At 44.5% G+C, this 19986-nt stretch overlaps 1 protein-coding gene across 1 annotated transcript in view; it reads left to right on the forward strand.

Annotated features, from left to right (window-relative positions):
- The window catches only part of LOC143767202 (cobalamin binding intrinsic factor-like), a 164050-nt gene that overhangs the window by 118928 nt on the left and 25136 nt on the right, over positions 1 to 19986 (forward strand). Inside the window, exons 5-6 of the mRNA XM_077255331.1 lie at positions 8922 to 9094; positions 17342 to 17528. Coding sequence (XP_077111446.1) covers positions 8922 to 9094; positions 17342 to 17528 — 360 coding nt within the window. The remainder of the gene's footprint in view (positions 1 to 8921; positions 9095 to 17341; positions 17529 to 19986) is intronic.

A 19986-nucleotide genomic window follows, 5' to 3' on the forward strand; every position in this document is an offset into this window, starting at 1 on the left:
TGCCCAGCCACGTAGTATATTGCCCAGTGACGTAGTATATTGCCCAGCCATGTAGTATATTGCCCAGCTACGTAGTATATTGCCCAACCACGTAGTGTATTGGCCAGCTACATAGGATACAGCACAGCGACGTAGGATATTGCACAGAGCCACATAGTATATTGCACAGCTTTGTAGTATATTGCCCAGCCACGTAGTATATTGCCCAGCCTTATAGTATACAGCAGAGCCACGTAGGATATTGCCCAGTGACAGGTCCAAAAAATAAAAAATAAACATACTCACCTAACGATCCGATGGCCCCTTGTAGTGTATCATACTCACCATTCTTGTCGCTGCTCCTCTGCGTCCTGCCTCTTCTCTTCCTGGGATCCTGTGCAGATGGTAGTGCTCGGCTTCAGGAAAATGGCCGCGGGATGCCGCGCGTGCGCAGATCGAGATCGCGGCGGCCATTTTCCTGAAGCCGAGTTCCATTGCAAGTGCCAGGGCTGGTGGGGGCAGGACCTATGAAGACGTCGCGGTCACATGACCGTGACGTTACGGCAGGTCCTTGCCGCACACCAGCCCTGGGACGGGACCTCACCGCAAGCTGACGCTTGTAATAGAGCGGTCCGGGGAGCGTGGCGAGGAGCGAGAAAGGCGGCGGAGGGTGAGTATAGCAGGTTTTTTTTTTTTTATTTATTATTTTTAACATTACATTTTGTACTATTGATGCCGCATAGGCAGCGTCAATAGTACAAAGTTGGGGACACACAGGGTTAATAGCAGCGGTAACGGAGTGCGTTACCCGCGGCATAACGGGGTCCGTTACCGCCGGCATTAACCCTGTGTGAGCGGTGTATGCGGGCGCCGGGCTGTGAGTGCGGGGAGTAAGGAGCGGCCATTTTTTTCTGGACTGTGCGCGTCGCTGATTGGTCGCGGCAGCCATGACAGGCAGCTGCCGAGACCAATCAGCGAACGAATAACGGTGACAGAAGGACAGACGGAAGTGACCCTTAGACAATTATATAGTAGATAAAATAGGCACTTTTGTAATTTACTGCTTGTTGAAATTTGTAGCTGTTCTTGAGCTATTAACACTTTTCTTTTGTTTTCAGCTCGTTGCTTAGTAGACGGACCACCTTTGCTGCCTAATTTATAGACATTGTGCTGAAGCTGTTTGGGATTAGAAGCTGAAGCTGTCCAGCTTCAAAAAGTGGTTACAAGCTCAATAGAAAAGAGCTTGTAAGTATTGTGCATATTCTGCGGTCTAGCAGCAGTGGTTAGTCTCCAAGGCAACAAGTAGTAAACAAAAGAAAAGTGTTAATGTCTGAAGAGAGGCTAAATATTTTAAATAATATTAAAATTGATTAACAAGAACGCTCTGACAATATTGTCATGGCCTGGTTTGGCGATTCGATGCGCAGACCTGTTGTTGAGTGGTCGGTTATCCTGTCTGCTGAGCTATTGCCTTTTCTTACCTATCCAGATGCTGATTGTTCCAACTGTCTGTATTCCTCCTTCTTGGTTTGCTTCTCTACAGGTGTTTTCCTGTTTTGGTCTATCCTATCACATTCTAGGTTGGGTTTTATATGTTCACCCTTCACTGCATTTCCTTGCTTGCTATACCTCTACATGAGCTTGGATTTAGGAGTTCCAGCCCTTCAGCTAAGGGGTTTACCTTGCATGATAAATACCAGTTGAATTCCTGCAGTGAGTCTGTTTTTCTTCCCAGCTTCTCTTCCTTTTTGCATCTTTAGGTTTCTGAGAGGTTATACTTGTTCTGTTTACTTTTGGCTCTCCTGGGCTTCCCCCTCTACCCTTTATGAACGTATTTTAATGTTTTCAACCTTGGTTTTTGTATCTTCCTGCTCACTTTCCTCTCCTCTTGTTGCCAGTGTGTTGCAATCTCCCCTTTGATTCCTCAGGGGGTACAATAAACCCCTTGATGGCCTTTTAGAGAGCCAGATCCAACGTGGTGTTTTTGAGTTGTGCAGCAAAGGTCTTTGTAGTCTGTACAGGGACCAGTTGAGTATGGTTGTGGCGTTTCCCTGTTGTAGGTCTTCCCTTTTTTCTGTTAGTTGTGGATGATTGTGTGTTATGTTAACAAATACCCATTTATGAAGATGACAATAACCATTTAAAATTCACTATTATGATGGACCCTTTCATATGTCCACTCTAGAATGAAGATTATAGTTAAAGAAAATCGGTTTACAAATTATTGCCTTATTTATTTAGAAGCGCTGTTAATGTTATGTGGCTGCCCTGTTTATAAGAAAAAAAAAAGACTAGGTACGAACACAGGTGATTTGTCTAAAAAAAAATTAGTTTACAGTGCTGAAATAGCTTATAAAGGACTTGATAGCAGCAGGCTCCAAACTTCTGGGTTGTGGGATTCCGGCGTGGGAATACCTTAGCCCTTTTTATAAAAAAACGAGATCTCATGTGCTATTTCGAGATTTTGCAATTCAAACTAGAGCAGCGCTGTGAGCATCATTAACCCGTTCAAGACTGAGCAATTTTCTGTTTTTGCACCTTTGCCATCTAGCAATAACTATACGTTTTTAACTTTTCCATCAACATAGTTGTATGATGGCTTCATTTTTTTGCGAGATGAGTTTTGTATGACACCATTAATTTTTCCATACAATGTTCTGAAAAAGTAAAAAATTCCAAGTGTGGTAAAAGGTGAAAAAATGCAATTGCTTCCATTGCTTTATTGGGTTTTGTTTTTTTCGGCATTCATTATGTGAAAAAATTTACCTAAAAAAATTATTTTTCTGGTCAGTAGTAAGTACCCTTACACAATACCAAATTTGTAACATTTTGTTTTCTTTTTTTAAGTGTTGAAAAAAATTCTGAAGTTTGTAGAAAAAAGAAATGATGCATAAATCCAAAAAAGTGATTCGGTACCAGACAACAATTATCACTTGGGCAAAAGCCTCATGTGAACACCATATGGTATAATGGAATATTGTGGTGCTCTGCTTCCTAAAACAAGGACAATCTTTGTAAATGAGAGCACTACTTAATTTTAAGTCCACTTTGAAACTTTTTCTTGTGATTTACTGATCACATGTTCTATGTAATCCAATATCACATTATTGTACCCAACATGCCCCTAGTTGCCACAGCAACCTATCAGCACCCAGAGATTGTATTGTGAGGCACATGGAACAGTACACCCCCTTACTGTACACCTAATACTGCAGAGATTGACAAATGCATTTAAGGGATTTTCCTAAATAAAAAGACCAGTAACATACAGGTGAAATACTATATGGACAAGAGTATCGGGGAACATATACTTTACACATACAAAAGTCTTTTTGATTTCTTATTGTTACATCAACAGAACAATTCCTTCTCTTCCACTCTGCTCTGTCGACAAGGCATCTCTGCCCTTAGTATGTTGATTGACAACAAGCTTCCCGCTGCCTAATACTGAGTTAGTTCGATTCACATTGCATGAGCAGTGTAGTGAGATAATCCTGCTTGCAACACTGATACCAAGCGCTGGAAATCAGAGTCACTTAGGGTATGGCTCCACGGTCCGGAGGGGCGGCGGTATCGCCGCAGCGGCGAAGCCGCTCGGCGCTAAGCCCCGCCCCCTTTCTGGGACGCGATGATGCCGGATGTGTACAGTACACATCCGGGATCATCGCACCCCTCGCCATAGGGCCCTGTGATATGCCTTGCGGGGACGCTGCGTGTACGGACATGCTGCGATCTGAAAAGAAGCGCAGCATGTCCGGAGTCGCAGGGCCGCCGCGTGCGGGTTTCCACGCATAGTGGAGACGGGATTTCATAAAATCCCCTCCACTATGCTGGAACATCTGGACGCTGCTTGTTTGACGCTGCAGCGTCAAACAAGCAGCGTTTACTTACCGTGGAAACATACCCTCACAGAGTTCTTTGTGCTTCTCATGCACCAGCTGGTGCAATATGAATCACACAGCTTAGTTCACTCAATATAACATCAGAAGTGACACCCCCTTTGATAGAGCACAGCAGGAAAGAAGGAACTGCACTGTCGATGTGACATCACAAGAAGTGGGAGAATTGCTGCCAGGTCTGTGACTGCTCTGAGCTGGGACAGGCAGGTAGTTAGCAAGTACCTACAGATAAGTGCTCAGCCCTATAGGTACCGTCACACTCAGCGACACTGCAGCGATATAGACAACGAGCCGATCGCTGGAGCGTCGTTGTTTTGGTCGCTGTAGAGACGTCAAACACAGCAGCTCCAGAACGATGCAGGAGCGATCCAGTGACGTACCGGCGACTCACTTATCGTTCTCGCTGGTTGTTAGCTCCATGTAAAACATTGCTGACATCGTTGCTTTTGATGTCAAACATGACGATACACGCCGACCTGACAACGAAATAAAGTTCTGGACTTCTAGCTCTGACCAGCTTTATCACAGCGGGATCCAGATCGCTGCTGCGTGTCAAACACAATGAGATCGCTATCCAGGATGCTGCAACGTCACGGATCGTTGTCGTTCTCATTGCAAAGTTGCTGAGTGTGACGGTACCTTATGAAAGCTCCCAGATAACCAGTTAATTATAGTGCTTTGGCACAAAGCACAATATTGTAATCCGATCGTGGTAAACTTCTTCTTATTCTTCTTATTATTAGGCTTTTTTCCGCAATTAGTGTGGCCCAAACCACTGCACGCACAGACTCCAGTGAGGCGTCATTTCGAAGCCATCGTTCACGAGAGGTGTGCTAAGTATTTTTCGTGTCAATCGGATTTGTAGTTTTGGCACAATTTGCATTTGAAAATTGTTTTTCCCTCATTGGAAAGCATTGTCTCAATGTGTTTCAATAGGGAAATTTTCCCATAAGGTTAAAATGGGCTGATTTCTGAGGCAATTTCAAAATAACTGCCAACTGCCACCTGGCTGATTAGCTCATTGATATGCGCAGTCAGACCCAGTTACTATGCCAACGTCTACGAACTGTACATGACCCCACTAGGACACAGTTTCGCCAGATAATATCAGCTCTTAAAGTGACCCACCCACCAAATTGGACCCTGTGGTGCCCAGCCCACCAAATCGGACCCCGAGGGGCCCCGCCCACCAAATCGGTCCCCGAGTGGCCCCGCCCACCAAATCGGACCCCGAGGGGCCCCGCCCACCAAATCGGACCCCGAGGGGCCCCGCCCACCAAATCGGACCCCGAGGTGCCCAGACCTCCAAATCGGACCCCGAGGTGCCCAGCCCACCAAATCCTCAACCCTGAGGTGCACCCAAGTGTGAAAGTCTTGCAGGGGCAGCCCGGGCACCATTCCAAAGCACTATCTGTAGTTCCTTCAGGAAATACCCATCTAGTATGAAGTTGCCCTCTACTTTGTCAGTAGCTATAACTGCTTCCAATATTGTCAGATACAAAGGCCTGGCTCAGAATTTCTGCCCTAGTTCATTTTAAAGTTGTTCAATGTTTATAAATGGGCTATCCAGTCCAAATCGATAAGTCTGCAGTCACTCTGTGTGTAGGCTCATACTGGCTAAAGGACAATTCTCCCTAACGCAGTCTGAGCAGGGAAGATGCAGTACAAGAAGCACGACCAGGTTTGCCAAAGACCTTAAGGAAGGCCACCAGGAAGACCTGTAGGTCGATGGTCACAGGATTTCCTCTCTGGCACAAGGGGTTAATCCATGCAAGGGCTTCTCCTGCAAGGTGGGACATAAGGAATCCTACTGTAACCCGATCAGTCGGGAAACGATGGACCAAAAGTTCATATTGCATGGTGAACTGGTTTAAGAATCCACGATGTGTTTAGGGTCTCCACTGAATTTGGGATGGAGCCGATAAACTGATATTAGCTCCAGGGGTATTAGTCGCAGGCAGAGTAGACTCACCAGCAGCTGTGGCAACTTGAGTTGGAGTAAAAGAAGCGCTTGCCGTCAGAGCATCCAAGTGCGTAGTTACAGTCCTCAAATATGAAAAAAAGTGTCTTGTTGGCCACGCTGACAGGAGATTTTTTGGTACAGGTCCAGACCTAGGGAATCTTGGTTTCAGCAGAATCCATGGCCTGAGCAAACTGTTACATTCGCAGATGGCACATGTGTTTTGCGGACCCACTGTGCCACGGACCATAGTTACCCAGGAGGGGCGTGACTAAGCATCTACCTTTGGGTTCATTGGAGCCTTCAGGGCAGCATCTGGCAGTAGCAGCTAACCTCAAGGGTCAGAGATGTTAACTTTGGGTAGAGAGTCCAAGGCAGGGCAAGATGACCACTAGGAAAGGTTCAGACTGTAATGACAGGAAGGCCACTTGAGACAAGTTCAGACTGTGCCGACAGGACGGCCACTTGGAACAGGTTCAGACTGGGCCAACAAGATGGCCATTTGGGATAGGTTAAACTGTGCTGACAGGATGGCCACTTGGGATAGGTTCAGACTGTGCAATCAACAGATAGCAGACAGGATGGCCTCAGGAACAGGTTCTGACTGTGCAGTCTCCGGATAGCAGATGGGATGGCCAAAGGGAGAGGTTTAGACTGTGCAGTCTCTGGATAGCAAGCGGAGTGGCCACAGTGACAGGTTGGACACACTGGTCTCAGGAAACAGTTCAGGTACTGCCAAAGCTGTTTCAGGGTACAGACATCGCTGACCCGGACACATAAACAAGGACTAACTATACTGGACAAACGGGACACAGCATATGGAAAATATTAACAGACTAGTGACCAAGGACCTGGCAACATACAGTTGCAACACTAAACCACCTAGCAGTAACTATTGGGAGGGTGCCTTATATACAAGATGCCTGCCAGCTATTGGGAGACACCTTGCAAGTGCACACATTTTCTGAATGCCCCCTTTAAGAACAGGGGATTGTGCGTACGTGCGCACAAGGTACGCCACCGGAACACAGTGTGACATGCACGGGGAAAGATGAGGGGGCATATGAGGACCATGCCAGGGCAGGGGCAGTGAGTAAGCCGGGGTCCCCCGCATGATGGGACGAGGGTAGCCAAGCGGAGGTGTCAGCAGACACTACATACACAATATTCACCCAACCATGTCTCTATCGATCTTTCTTTGTGCAGTAGGGCACAGTTATCCTGGAACAGAAAAGGTCCTTCCTTAAATTGCGCTTTCTACGTTGGAAGAATGCAACACACATTCACACATGTAATAAAAAAAGCAAAAAAGGTCTTTCCTTAAATTGCTCTTTCTAAGTTGGAAGCATGCAACACAAATTCACACATGTAATAAACAAAAACAAAAAAAAAACACATACCTTTCTCCTGTTTCCATGTACTGCTCCAGTGTTTGCTGTGTGCACTGAGGCTCCACGTAGAAGACGCTATGTAGTGATGTTGTAGCGTGGTGTGGGGTGGTAGCCATGGGCGAGGAACTTGTCTCTTACGCCCCGACTGGGTGTGTGGACTTTGTCAATGGGGGCACTACGCCCTTACAGGCCGCATTATGCCAATTACTTCGGCTAATAGGACCAGATGTTGAACATTTCAATGAGAGAGACCACCGCTCAAAAATAAACAGTCTTTTACTACACAGGCACTTGGTGGGAACAATGTACCATAGATTGCGGGTGCATAAGTTTGTGGACGTTTCTTTCACCATATGGAACATCTTCACACACAGTCTCTCTACCTCTTCAAGTTTACTAGTTCCTTCCTCAAGTTTTTCTGTCTTCACCACCACCCAGTACACTGCTACAGTACAGTTAGAGTCCTATTCTCAACTTGCAGTTCTGCATCCTCTTCCCTTTTAAGGGAACAAGTTGGACAATATGGCCGGTACTTAGCTTCTCAGTTTGCTGATGCCTTGGAACTCCCGCTCGGTGCACTCTCTTCATCTCACATTCGCTGTTCCATCCTGGCCCGTTATCTCCAAGTTATAAACTCAAGACCATACTGCTAGGCATCCTGTTCCAATGCTTCACTCTGTGCTTCTGTCATTTTTCCTTTCTCTGCTCACGATCATGCTATCCACTGCCTTGGTCTCCACTCACTTTCTGAACACCCAACTCATGTGACTCTGCTCAGACCAAAGGTCTGCTCTAGCTGAAAGCTAGGGCCTGTCTGACTCACTACCAGAAAGTCTTTTTTAATTTTGCTATATAGCCCCCGCCCTCTCTCGACTAGTCACAACAAGTTTTAACTATTAAACTATTCACTACCTGTTGATGGGCAGATTACAACATCAATGCTAATAAGGGTATGTGTCCACGTTCAGGATTGCATCAGGATTTGGTCAGGATTTTTCATCAGTATTTGTAAGCCAAAACCAGGACTGGAACAATTAGAGGAAAAGTATAACAGAAACATATGCACCACTTTTGCATTTATCACCCACTCCTGGTTTTGGCTTACAAATACTGATGAAAAATCCTGACCAAATCCTGATGCAATCCTGAACGTGGACACATACCCTAACACATACCACAATATACATTATATAAGAGTACTCGTGCCTTCAAGGGGAAACATGGGCAGTATGTCCATCTCCTAACAATGTCATCGCGTCTGCTGTCTCAGTTGCACACACAGAATGCTAGAAGGAGGAGTCGGTGGCTCCCTCTTCCACCATTGTACCCACCACTACCTGCATCCTGAGAATGTAGAAAGATGTGATATCGGGATGGAGGAGGTTAGCCACATGGTACGGTCCCTAGGCAACTGTTTTCAGCACCTCCTCTGTTTTGGTCTGGAGGCCAAACTGGAACAGCTAAAGAGCCTAGATGTGGCCTGTAGACCGCACTTTGCCTGAGTCTGGACTAGGGCAATACATACCATAAAGGAAAACTATCTGGCTGCTTTCAGGGCCCCTGCAGAGATAGGGCACATAATAATAAGCCCAGTGTAAACTTTATTTTACTTAGATATATATTAGAGATAAAAGTTTTTTTTAGGAATAAATTAAGATATAAAAATTAAAAAATGACCATGTTTCTTTCTAGATACGGCAGCTGTGGCAGTGATGGCATTTACTTGTGTGCTCGATATGGAAGATGTGCCTTCAGATATCTACACGACGGTGAATAGTACTCTTGTAGCTTTATTGGACTTGATCTTGGATGCTCAGAATGATGGGCTTATTGGTAATATATACAGCACTGGGCTGGCTGCACAGGTATGTATCCACTTGCCTCTAAAAATCGTTTTGTCCATGCCAGAATTTTTGTTTTTTTACAGCTGACATTAAGGCGAACCTGATAGTCATTCATGCTGCCCATGCCAAAGAGACTTGTCCCTTACACTAGTCCATCTGTTAAAATCATGTTTTTTCTAAAACTCCACAGTGTTGCAGAGTACAACATACATGACTGCAAGAAGAAGCTGGTCTTTGATTTATGCTCTCTTTTTCAGGCAGCATGAATCAGCTGTCAGATTTCCGTTATAGCTGTCGATAACGCCATTTTTGGACACTAATCTCCAAATCCCTTGCATAGACATATGAAGACATTTTGCTCCGACTGAGATTTAACAACCAAGTTTTAACTAGGAGGACACTGAAAGGAAATGCTGTAAATATATTAAGAGGTGCATTCCTCTTAAAGGGAACCTGTCACCTGAAGTATTTCGCTGTGTTCCGGGACATAGTGCGCCGGCGCATGCACACTAATACTTTTCGGCTTTGCCTGCAGTTGGGCAAAGCATACTGCACGTGCGCAAGGCACGATTGCCTTGCACAGGCATGTACTACGGAGGACAGAGAATGAACTTCAATTCAATATTGCGGCCAGCGTGCAGCCAGCGGGTAAGGAAAGGTTGAATCAAACACCCGAAAACCCCGCCCATATGACTGAAAACCGGTCCCGCCAAATTCAGGTGACAGGTTCCCTTTAACCCCTTCCCGACCCATGACGCCACGTAGGCGTCATGAAAACCCGTGCCAATCCGACCCATGACGCCTATGTGGCGTCATGGAATGATCGCGTCCCTGCAGATCGGGTGAAGGGGTTAACTCCCATTTTACCCGATCTGCAGAGACAGGGGGAGTGGTGCTTCAGCCCAGGGGGGGTGGCTTCACCCCCCGTGGCTACGATCGCTCTGATTGGCTGTTGAAAGTGAAACTGCCAATCAGAGCGATTTGTAATATTTCACCTAAAAAACAGGTGAAATATTACAATCCAGCCATGGCCGATGCTGCAATATCATCGGCCATGGCTGGAAAACCTGAAGTAACCCCCCCCACACCCACCGATCGCCCCCCCCGTCCTCCGTTATGGGGTCCGGTCCCCTCCGTCCGCCTGCCAGCTCCCCCGTCCTGCTGTCCGCTCCCCCCTGTAATCCGATCACCCCCCCTGTGGTCCGATCACCCCCCCTGTGCTCCAATCCACCCCCCCACCACCCCTTCATACTTACCGATCCTCCCGGTGTCCGGCCGTCTCCTCGCTGGGCGCCGCCATCTTCCAAAATGGCGGGCGCATGCTCAGTACGCCCGCCGGCAGATTCCTTACAAGTACATTTTGATCGCTGTGGTAGGTTCTACCACAGCGATCAAAATAAAAAAAATAATAAATAAACCCCCCCCTTTATCACCCCCATAGATAGGGACAATAATAAAATAAAGAAAATACATATATATTTTTTTTTCCACTAGGGTTAGGGTTAGAACTAGGGTTAGGGTTAGAACTAGGGTTAGGGTTAGGGGTGGGGTTAGGGTTAGGGTTACAGGTAGGGTTAGGGGTAGGGTTAGGGTTATGGCATGTGCGGATTTGGCTGCGGATCCGCAGCGGATTGGCCGCGGATCCGCAGCGGATTGGCCGCTGCGAATTCGTAGCAGTTTTCCATCAGGTTTACAGTACCGTGTACACCTATGGAAAACCAAATCCGCTGTGCCCATGGTGCGGAAAATTCCGTGCAGAAACGCTGCGTTGTATTTTCCACAGCATGTCAATTCTTTGTGCGGATTCCGCAGCGTTTTACACCTGTTCCTCAATAGGAATCCGCAGGTGAAATCCGCACAAAAAAAACACTGGAAATCTGCTGTAAATCCGCAGGTAAAACGCAGTGCCTTTTACTTGCAGATTTTTCAAAAGTCGTGCGGAAAAATCTCACACGAATCCGCTACATGGGCACATACCCTTAGGGTTAGGGTTGGAATTAGGGCTAGGGTTGGAAATAGGGTTAAGATTAGGCTTGTGGTTAGGGTTACGGATAGGGTTAGGGGTGTGTTGGGGTTACAGTTGTGGTTAGGGTTGGGATTAGGGTTAGGGTTGGGATTAGGGTTAGGATTAGGGTTAGGGTTGGAATTAGGGTTACGGGTGTGTTGGGGTTAGGGTTGTGGTTAGGGGTGTGTTGGGGTTAGGGTTGGGATTAGGGTTATGGCTACAGTTGGGATTAGGATTAGGGGTGTGTTGGGGTTAGTGTTGAAGTTAGAAATGAGGGGTTTCCACTGTTTAGGCACATCAGGGGTCTCCAAACGCAACATGGCGCCACCATTGATTCCAGCCAATCTTGCATTCAAAAAGTCAAATGGTGCTCCCTCCCTTCCAAGCCCCGACGTGTGCCCAAACAGTGGTTTACCCCCACATTTGGGGTACCAGCGTACTCAGGACAAACTGGGCAACAACTGTTGGGGTCCAATTTCTCCTGTTACCCTTGCAAAAATAAAAAATTACTTGCTAAGACATAATTTTTGAGGAAAGAAGAATTATTTTTTATTTTCACGGCTCTGCGTTGTAAACTTCTGTGAAGCACTTGGGGGTTGAACGTGCTCATCACACATCTAGATAAGTTCCTTGGGGGGTCTAGTTTCCAAAATGGGGTCACTTGTGGGGTGTTTCTACTGTTTAGGCACATCAGGGGCTCTGCAAATGCAACGTGACGCCCGCAGACCATTCCATCAAAGTCTGCATTTCAAATGTCACTACTTCCCTTCCGAGCCCTGACGTGCGCCCAAACAGTGGTTTACCCCCACATATGGGGTATCACTGTACTCACAACAAACTGGGCAACAAACATTGGGGCCCAATTTCTCCTGTTACCCTTGTGAAAATAAAAAATTGCTTGCTAAAACATCTTTTTTGAGGAAAGAAAAATGATTTTTTATTTTCACGGCTCTGCGGTGTAAACTTCTGTGAAGCACTTGGGGGTTGAACGTGCTCATCACACATCTAGATAAGTTCCTTGGGGGGTCTAGTTTCCAAAATGGGGTCACTTGTGGGGTGTTTCTACTGTTTAGGCACATCAGGGGCTCTGCAAATGCAACGTGACGCCCGCAGACCATTCCATCAAAGTCTGCATTTCAAATGTCACTACTTCCCTTCCGAGCCCTGACGTGCGCCCAAACAGTGGTTTACCCCCACATATGGGATATCACTGTACTCACAACAAACTGGGCAACAAACATTGGGGCCCAATTTCTCCTGTTACCCTTGTGAAAATAAAAAATTGCTTGCTAAAACATCTTTTTTGAGGAAAGAAAAATGATTTTTTATTTTCACGGCTCTGCGTTATAAACTTCTGCGAAGCACTTGGGGGTTCAAAGTGCTCACCACACATCTAGATTAGTTCCTTGGGAGGTCTAGTTTCCAAAATGGGGTCACTTGTGCAGGAGCTCCAATGTTTAGGCACACAGGGGCTCTCCAAACGTGACATGGTGTCCGCTAATGATTGGAGCTAATTTTCCATTCAAAAAGCCAAATGGCGTGCCTTCCCTTCCGAGCCCTGCCGTGTGCCCAAACAGTGGTTTACCCCCACATATGGGGTATCATCGTACTCAGGACAAACTGGACAACAACATTTGGGGTCCAATTTCTCCTATTACCCTTGGAAAATTAAAAAATCCTGGGCTAAAAATCATTTTTGAGGAAAGAAAAATTATTTTTTATTTTCATGGCTCTGCGTTATAAACTTCTGTGAAGCACCTGGGGGTTATAAGTGCTCACTATGCATCTAGATAAGTTCCTTGGGGGGTCTAGTTTCCAAAATGGGGTCACTTGTAGGGGAGCTCCAATGTTTAGGCACACAGGGGCTCTCCAAACGCGACATGGTGTCCGCTAACGATTGGAGCTAATTTTCCATTCAAAAAGTCAAATGGGACGCCTCCCCTTCCGAGCCTTGCCGTGCACCCAAACAGTGGTTTACCCCCACATATGAGGTATCAACGTACTCAGCAGAAATTGCCCAACAAATTTTAGGATCCATTTTATCCTGTTGCCCATGTGAAAATGAAAAAATTGAGGCTAAAAGAAATTTTGTGTGAAAAAAAGTACTTTTTCATTTTTACGGATCAATTTGTGAAGCACCTGAGATTTTAAAGTGCTCACTATGCTTCTAGATAAGTTCCTTGGGGGGTCTAGTTTCCAAAATGGGGTCACTTGTGGGGGAACTCCAATGTTTAGGCACACAGGGGCTCTCCAAACGTGACACGGTGTCCGCTAGCGATGGAGATAATTTTTCATTCAAAAAGTCAAATGGCGCTCCTTCCCTTCCGAGCCTTACCATGTGCCCAAACAGTGGTTTACCCCCACATGTGAGGTATCAGTGTACTCAGGAGAAATTGTCCAACAAATTTTAGGATCCATTTTATCCTGTTGCCCATGTGAAAATGAAAAAATTGAGGCTAAAATAATTTTTTTGTGAAAAAAAAGTACTGTTTCATTTTTACGGATCAATTTGTGAAGCACCTGGGGGTTTAAAGTGCTCACTATGCTTCTAGATAAGTTCCTTGGGGGGTCTAGTTTCCAAAATGGGGTCACTTGTGGGGGAGCTCCAATGTTTAGGCACACGGGGGCTCTCCAAACGCGACATGGTGTCCGCTAAAGATTGGAGCCAATTTTTCATTCAAAAAGTCAAATGGCGCTCCTTTCCTTCCAAGCCCTGCCGTATGCCCAAACAGTGGTTTACCCCCACATATGAGGTATCAGCGTACTCAGGACAAATTGGACAACATCGTTCGTGGTCCAGTTTCTCCTTTTACCCTTGGGAAAATAAAAAAATTGTTGCTAAAAGATCATTTTTGTGACTAAAAAGTTAAATGTTCATTTTTTCCTTCCATGTTGCTTCTGCTGCTGTGAAACACCTGAAGGGTTAATAAACTTCTTGAATGTGGTTTTGAGCACCTTGAGGGGTGCAGTTTTTAGAATGGTGTCACTTTTGGGTATTTTCAGCCATATAGAACCCTCAAACTGACTTCAAATGTGAGGTGGTCCCTAAAAAAAATGGTTTTGTAAATTTTCTTGTAAAAATGAGAAATCACTGGTCAAATTTTAACCCTTATAACTTCCTAGCAAAAAAAAAATTTGTTTCCAAAATTGTGCTGATGTAAAGTAGACATGTGGAAAATGTTATTTATTAACTATTTTGTGTCACATAACTCTCTGGTTTAACAGAATAAAAATTCAAAATGTGAAAATTGCGAAATTTTCAAAATTTTCACCAAATTTCCGTTTTTTTCACAAATAAACTATAAAATTATCGACCTAAATTTACCACTAACATGAAGCCCAATATGTCACGAAAAAACATTCTCAGAATCGCTAGGATCCGTTGAAGCGTTCCTGAGTTATTACCTCATAAAGGGACACTGGTCAGAATTGCAAAAAACGGCAAGGTCATTAAGGCCAAAATAGGCTGGGTCATGAAGGGGTTAATAAACTTACTGCATCTTTTGATAGTCCATGTTCCACAAACAGACATTTATGCAAGCAAAGTACTGGTGTCAATTTTAGTCAAGAATTATAGTAAATTAATCATGATATGGCCAGGCCCAACCCCTCATAGAAGCCCAATACATATTTTTAGACAAGTCGTTGAGATAATATTGCAAAAGGTTGCTCAAATGTACAAAAATACATTATTTTTTTGTTACCACTGTTGTGGTACGCACCTCTCCATACATTCCATCCTAGAGATGAATCATAACATTTTTCTTGCAGCCACCATCAGGGCATTGTTTATTACTGAGCTTAAAGGGAACGTGTCACTTGATTCATGCTGCCCAGAACATAGCCATTGTGAATTAGAACCTGGCTGAGCGTAAAAAATCATAGTTAGAAGATTTGATCGGCTATTGCGCACACCGCTTCAGGTGATTGACAGGTCTCATCCCTATGTGTAATTACGGAGAGACTTGTCAATCAACTGAACACGGAAAAGGACTAGTATCATCTCTGCCTATGTTTCTTGGCTGGATCTTCAAATTATATTTTCACTGAAACGCTGCTTTTCAGTTTCGGAGAACAATATACCTTGCTGCAATAATGCAGCCAGGCTCTGATTCATGGTGGCCATGGCTTGAACAGCATAAACAGGTTAAAGACAGCTTATGCTTATACTCCCTCTAATGGCAGCTATGCTCAGTCACAGTTTTACCATATACGCCTATAGCTATGCAGGCCGTATAGGTCTTCGGGTGGGAAAAACTCCTAACCATATTGCTTTATGTTAAAAAGTTAGTCAGCACAGATCTTTTCATCTGTTTAGATCAAAATCCAAATTAAAGTGGCGTTCAGATGAATATTCACTTATAGATTATTTGACAATACTTAATGTGATAAAATCTTAAAGAGAGTCTGTCAGCTTCAAAATCCGTAGTCAACTAAGCGCAGTTCCTTTTAGGTGTCCTTGAATTAAGAGGAGACATACCACACAGTCTAAAAATTAGCTGCATAGTTGTAGAAAAAGAAAAATCATTATAATAATTTGCAAACATGATGCTTGGAGGCGAGCCATGAGCTTAGAGCCATGTTATCCAGAGCGCCTTTTGTTCCACGGCCAGTAGGAGTGGAGGTTGTTCAGGATACTGGTTTTGGAAGGGTGCCCTGGAATGTGTGGCCCTGCCGTGGTGCTGTAAGCACCTTTTTTCCATATGACCATAAAGAATGTCTTCTCCAATATTATACAGTGGATTTTTGCCCCTAGAGTATGACTCTTTTTAGTCTTCGGTCCCCTATAAGTTCATGTGCATACTTTGATACTGATTTCAGAGCTGCCTTTAAAGAGGACCTTTCACTAAATTTTTCATGTTGAAGTGGACACATGCTATAATAGGTGCTGCAAAGCAGAATAAAACATTTTTTTTTCTATTTTAATTTTGCCCCTCTGAAAGGCAGCAACACTTTAGGGAAAAAAGAACCCACTCCACAATAGTTTAGATCAGGCTCAGTGTGAGATATACAATGACCGTCTGCGCTTCTCACTGCAAAGTAAAGGCATGTGATGAAGCACAGCAAACTAATTTGCAGCTTTCAGTTCTCATATTTGCAGTACTGCCCCTCCCCCACACTGACTGCCAGAGCTAAGTTTCATTATAAACACTTCCAGTAGCTATCCTTTCATAGTTCTGCCAGCAGGTATCCACTTTACTCCCCCACACTGACTGCCAGGGATTAGTGCTGAAAGCTGTTAGTTAATCGCGCTCAACTCTGCTCCAGCACATCTCATCTTTCTGCAGTAAGGCTAGCAGAGTGTACTCGTTGCTCGGATGATCTCCGAGTATTTGCTAGTGCTCAGAGATTTAGTTTTTGTCGCCTCAGCTGCATGATTTACAGCTACTAGCCAGCCTGAGTACATGTGGGGGTTGCCTGGTTGCTAGGAAATCCCCACATGTAATCAAGCTGTCTAGTAGCTGTAAATCATTCAGCTGCGGCGATGAAAACTTACCAATCTCCGAACACTAACAAATACTTGGAGATCAATGAGTACACTCACTCATCACTGATAGCAGATTGTTTGTCAGTGCTATTGTGGGGGGCATGTTCTCTTTTCTCCATGGTGTTGCTGCCTGTTTAGGGTTAGTCAGCATCAGAAAGAGAAAGAAGTACACGCCCCCCAGTGAAATCTCTCTGGTAATGAACATGTGAGCTTTAAAAAAAAAAAAAAAATTGCTAATATCACTGCAATGGAACGGCAAAATAAAAAAAACCATTCTAAGAGAAACATTTTATTCTTCTCTCAGTGAAACCTTTGCTGAAATGTCCTCTTTAATGAAACGGGTTTTATGATGTCTTAATTATTTAGGGATTTGAGTACCGGTAATTCCATAATATTGTCAATGTTCTTTTTTAAAGTAGCCATACAATTTGGATAGTAAAGACCTCTCATCCATCACCTTCTCCCCCAAAAATGTATATGTGCCACTCAAAATTGTTTAATTGGAGGGTATGTCATTAGTGGGAGATTTGGTCCCACATTTGGCCTTGATACAAGTAATGCCAATATGGAGTAAAATGAGTAGTTTCAAACATTTTTTATTTGCAAAATAGAAAAAAACATGAATATATTTATAAATACATTAATGATATTTTCAATATTATATTTCATATTCTTATATCTGTGGTTGAATTCATATATAAGAAATGCATGGATTACTACCATAAAGTCACATTTTTAATGATAACTGAATTTCCATAACCTTTCTGCTTTCTAGGCCTTAACAGCTGCAAAATCTTTCTATGCTCCAGAACGCTGGAACTGTTCCCGAACATTAAAGAAAATGATAGCTCTGATACCAGAAAAGAAATTCTCCTTGCCAATTGCGGCTGCTCAGCTTTTACCATTCCTATGGGGTAAAAGTTATGTTTCTGCAAAAAAAAATGCGTGCCCTTGCAATGAAGGTGAGTGAGTTTCTAAAAAAAAAATATAGTTAGGCTGACTTCACATGGCCACATCGTAGAGTTCAGATTATGGTTACAACAACACCCTCACCTTCCCCAAGACTTCCAAATCTGAAATGCTATAGTTACATAGTTACATACATAGTTATTAAGGTTGAAGGAAGACTGTAAGTCCATCTAGTTCAACCCATAGCCTAACCTAACATGCCCTAACATGTTGATCCAGAGGAAGGCAAAAAAAAACCCATGTGGCAAAGAGTAACTCCACCATGGGGAAAAATTTTTCTTCCCGACTCCACATACGGCAATCAGACTAGTTCCCTGGATCAACGCCTTATCAAGGAATCTAGTGTATATACCCTGTAACATTATACTTTTCCAGGAAGGTATCCAATCCCCTCTTAAATTTAATTAATGAATCACTCATTACAACATCATACGGCAGAGAGTTCCATAATCTCACTGCTCTTAGGGTACCGTCACACATTGAAATTTCCATCGCTACGACGTTACGATTCGTGACGTTCTAGCGATATCGTTACGATATCGCTGTGTCTGACACGCTACTGCGATCAGACACCCTGCTGAGAATCGTACGTCGTAGCAGATCGTTTGGAACTTTCTTTCGTCGCTTGATCACCCGCTGACATCGCTGGATCGTTGTGTGTGACAGCGATCCAGCGATGTCTTAGCTTGTAACCAGGGTAAACATCGGGTAACTAAGCGCAGGGCCGCGCTTAGTAACCCGATGTTTACCCTGGTTACAAGCGTAAACGTAAAAAAACAAACCGTACATACTCACCCGTCGGTGTCCTTCAGGTCCCTTGCCGTCTGCTTCCTGCTCTGAGTGCCGGCCGGAAAGTGAGAGCAGATCACAGCGGTGCTGCGCTCTGCTCTCACTGTACGGCTGCACTCAGAGCAGGAAGCAGACGGCAAGGGACCTGAAGGACACCGACGGGTGAGTATGTACTGTTTGTTTTTTTTACGTTTACGCTGGTAACCAGGGTAAACATCGGGTTACTAAGCGCGGCCCTGCGCTTAGTTACCCGATGTTTACCCTGGTTACCCGGGGACTTCGGCATCGCTCCAGCGCCGTGATTGCAACGTGTGACCGCAGTCTACGACGCTGGAGCGATGATCATACGATCGCTGCGACGTCACGGATCGTGCCGTCGCAGCGATGAAAATTTCAATGTGTGACGGTACCCTTACAGTAAAGAATCCGCGTCTGTTATTATGCTTAAACCTTCTTTCCTCCAGACGTAGAGGATGCCCCCTTGTCCCTGTCACCGGTCTATGATTAAAAAGATCATCAGAAAGGTCTTTGTACTGTCCCCTCATATATTTATACATTAAAATAAGATCGCCCCTTAGCCTTCGTTTTTCCAAACTAAATAGCCCCAAGTGTAATAACCTATCTTGGTATTGCAGACCCCCCAGTCCTCTAATAACCTTGGTCGCTCTTCTCTGCACCCGCTCCAGTTCAGCTATGTCTTTCTTATACACCGGAGACCAGAACTGTGCACAGTATTCTAAGTGTGGTCGAACTAGTGACTTGCATAGAGGTAAAATTATGTTCTCCTCGTGAGCATCTATGCCTCTTTTAATACATCCCATTATTTTATTTGCCTTTGTAGCAGCTGCCTGACACTGGCCACTGAATATGAGTTTGTCATCCACCCATATACCCAGGTCTTTTTCATTGACGGTTTTGCCCAGAGTTTTAGAATTAAGCACATAGTTATACATCTTATTACTTCTACCCAAGTGCATGACCTTACATTTATCCCCATTAAAGCTCATTTGCCATCAGCCCAAGCTTCTAGTTTACATAAATCATCCTGTAATATAAAATTGTCCTCCCCTGTATTGATTACCCTGCAGAGTTTAGTGTCATCTGCAAATATTGAAATTCTACTCTGAATGCCCCCTACAAGGTCATTAATAAATATGTTAAAAAGAAGAGGGCCCAATACTGACCCCTGTGGTACCCCACTGCTAACCGCAACCCAGTCCGAGTGTGCTCCATTAATAACCACCCTTTGTTTCCTATCCCTGAGCCAGCTCTCAACCCACTTACACATATTTTCCCCTATCCCCATTACACTCATTTTATGTAACAACCTTTTGTGTGGCACCGTATCAAAAGCTTTGGAAAAGTCCAAATACACTACGTCCACTGGGTTCCCTTGGTCCAGTCCGGAACTTACCTCTTCATAGAAGCTGATCAAATTAGTCTGACATGAACGGTCCCTAGTAAACCCGTGCTGATACTGGGTCATAAGGTTATTCCTCTTCAGATACTCCAGTATAGTATCCCTTAGAATGCCCTCCAGGATTTTACCCACAGTAGAGGTTAAGCTTACTGGCCTATAATTACCGAGTTCAGTTTTTGCCCCTTTTTTGAATATTGGCACCACATTTGCTATACGCCAGTCCTGTGGTACAGACCCTGTTA

This window comes from Ranitomeya variabilis, chromosome 4 (genome assembly GCF_051348905.1).
Source record: "Ranitomeya variabilis isolate aRanVar5 chromosome 4, aRanVar5.hap1, whole genome shotgun sequence".
NCBI classification, from domain to species: Eukaryota; Metazoa; Chordata; class Amphibia; order Anura; family Dendrobatidae; genus Ranitomeya; species Ranitomeya variabilis.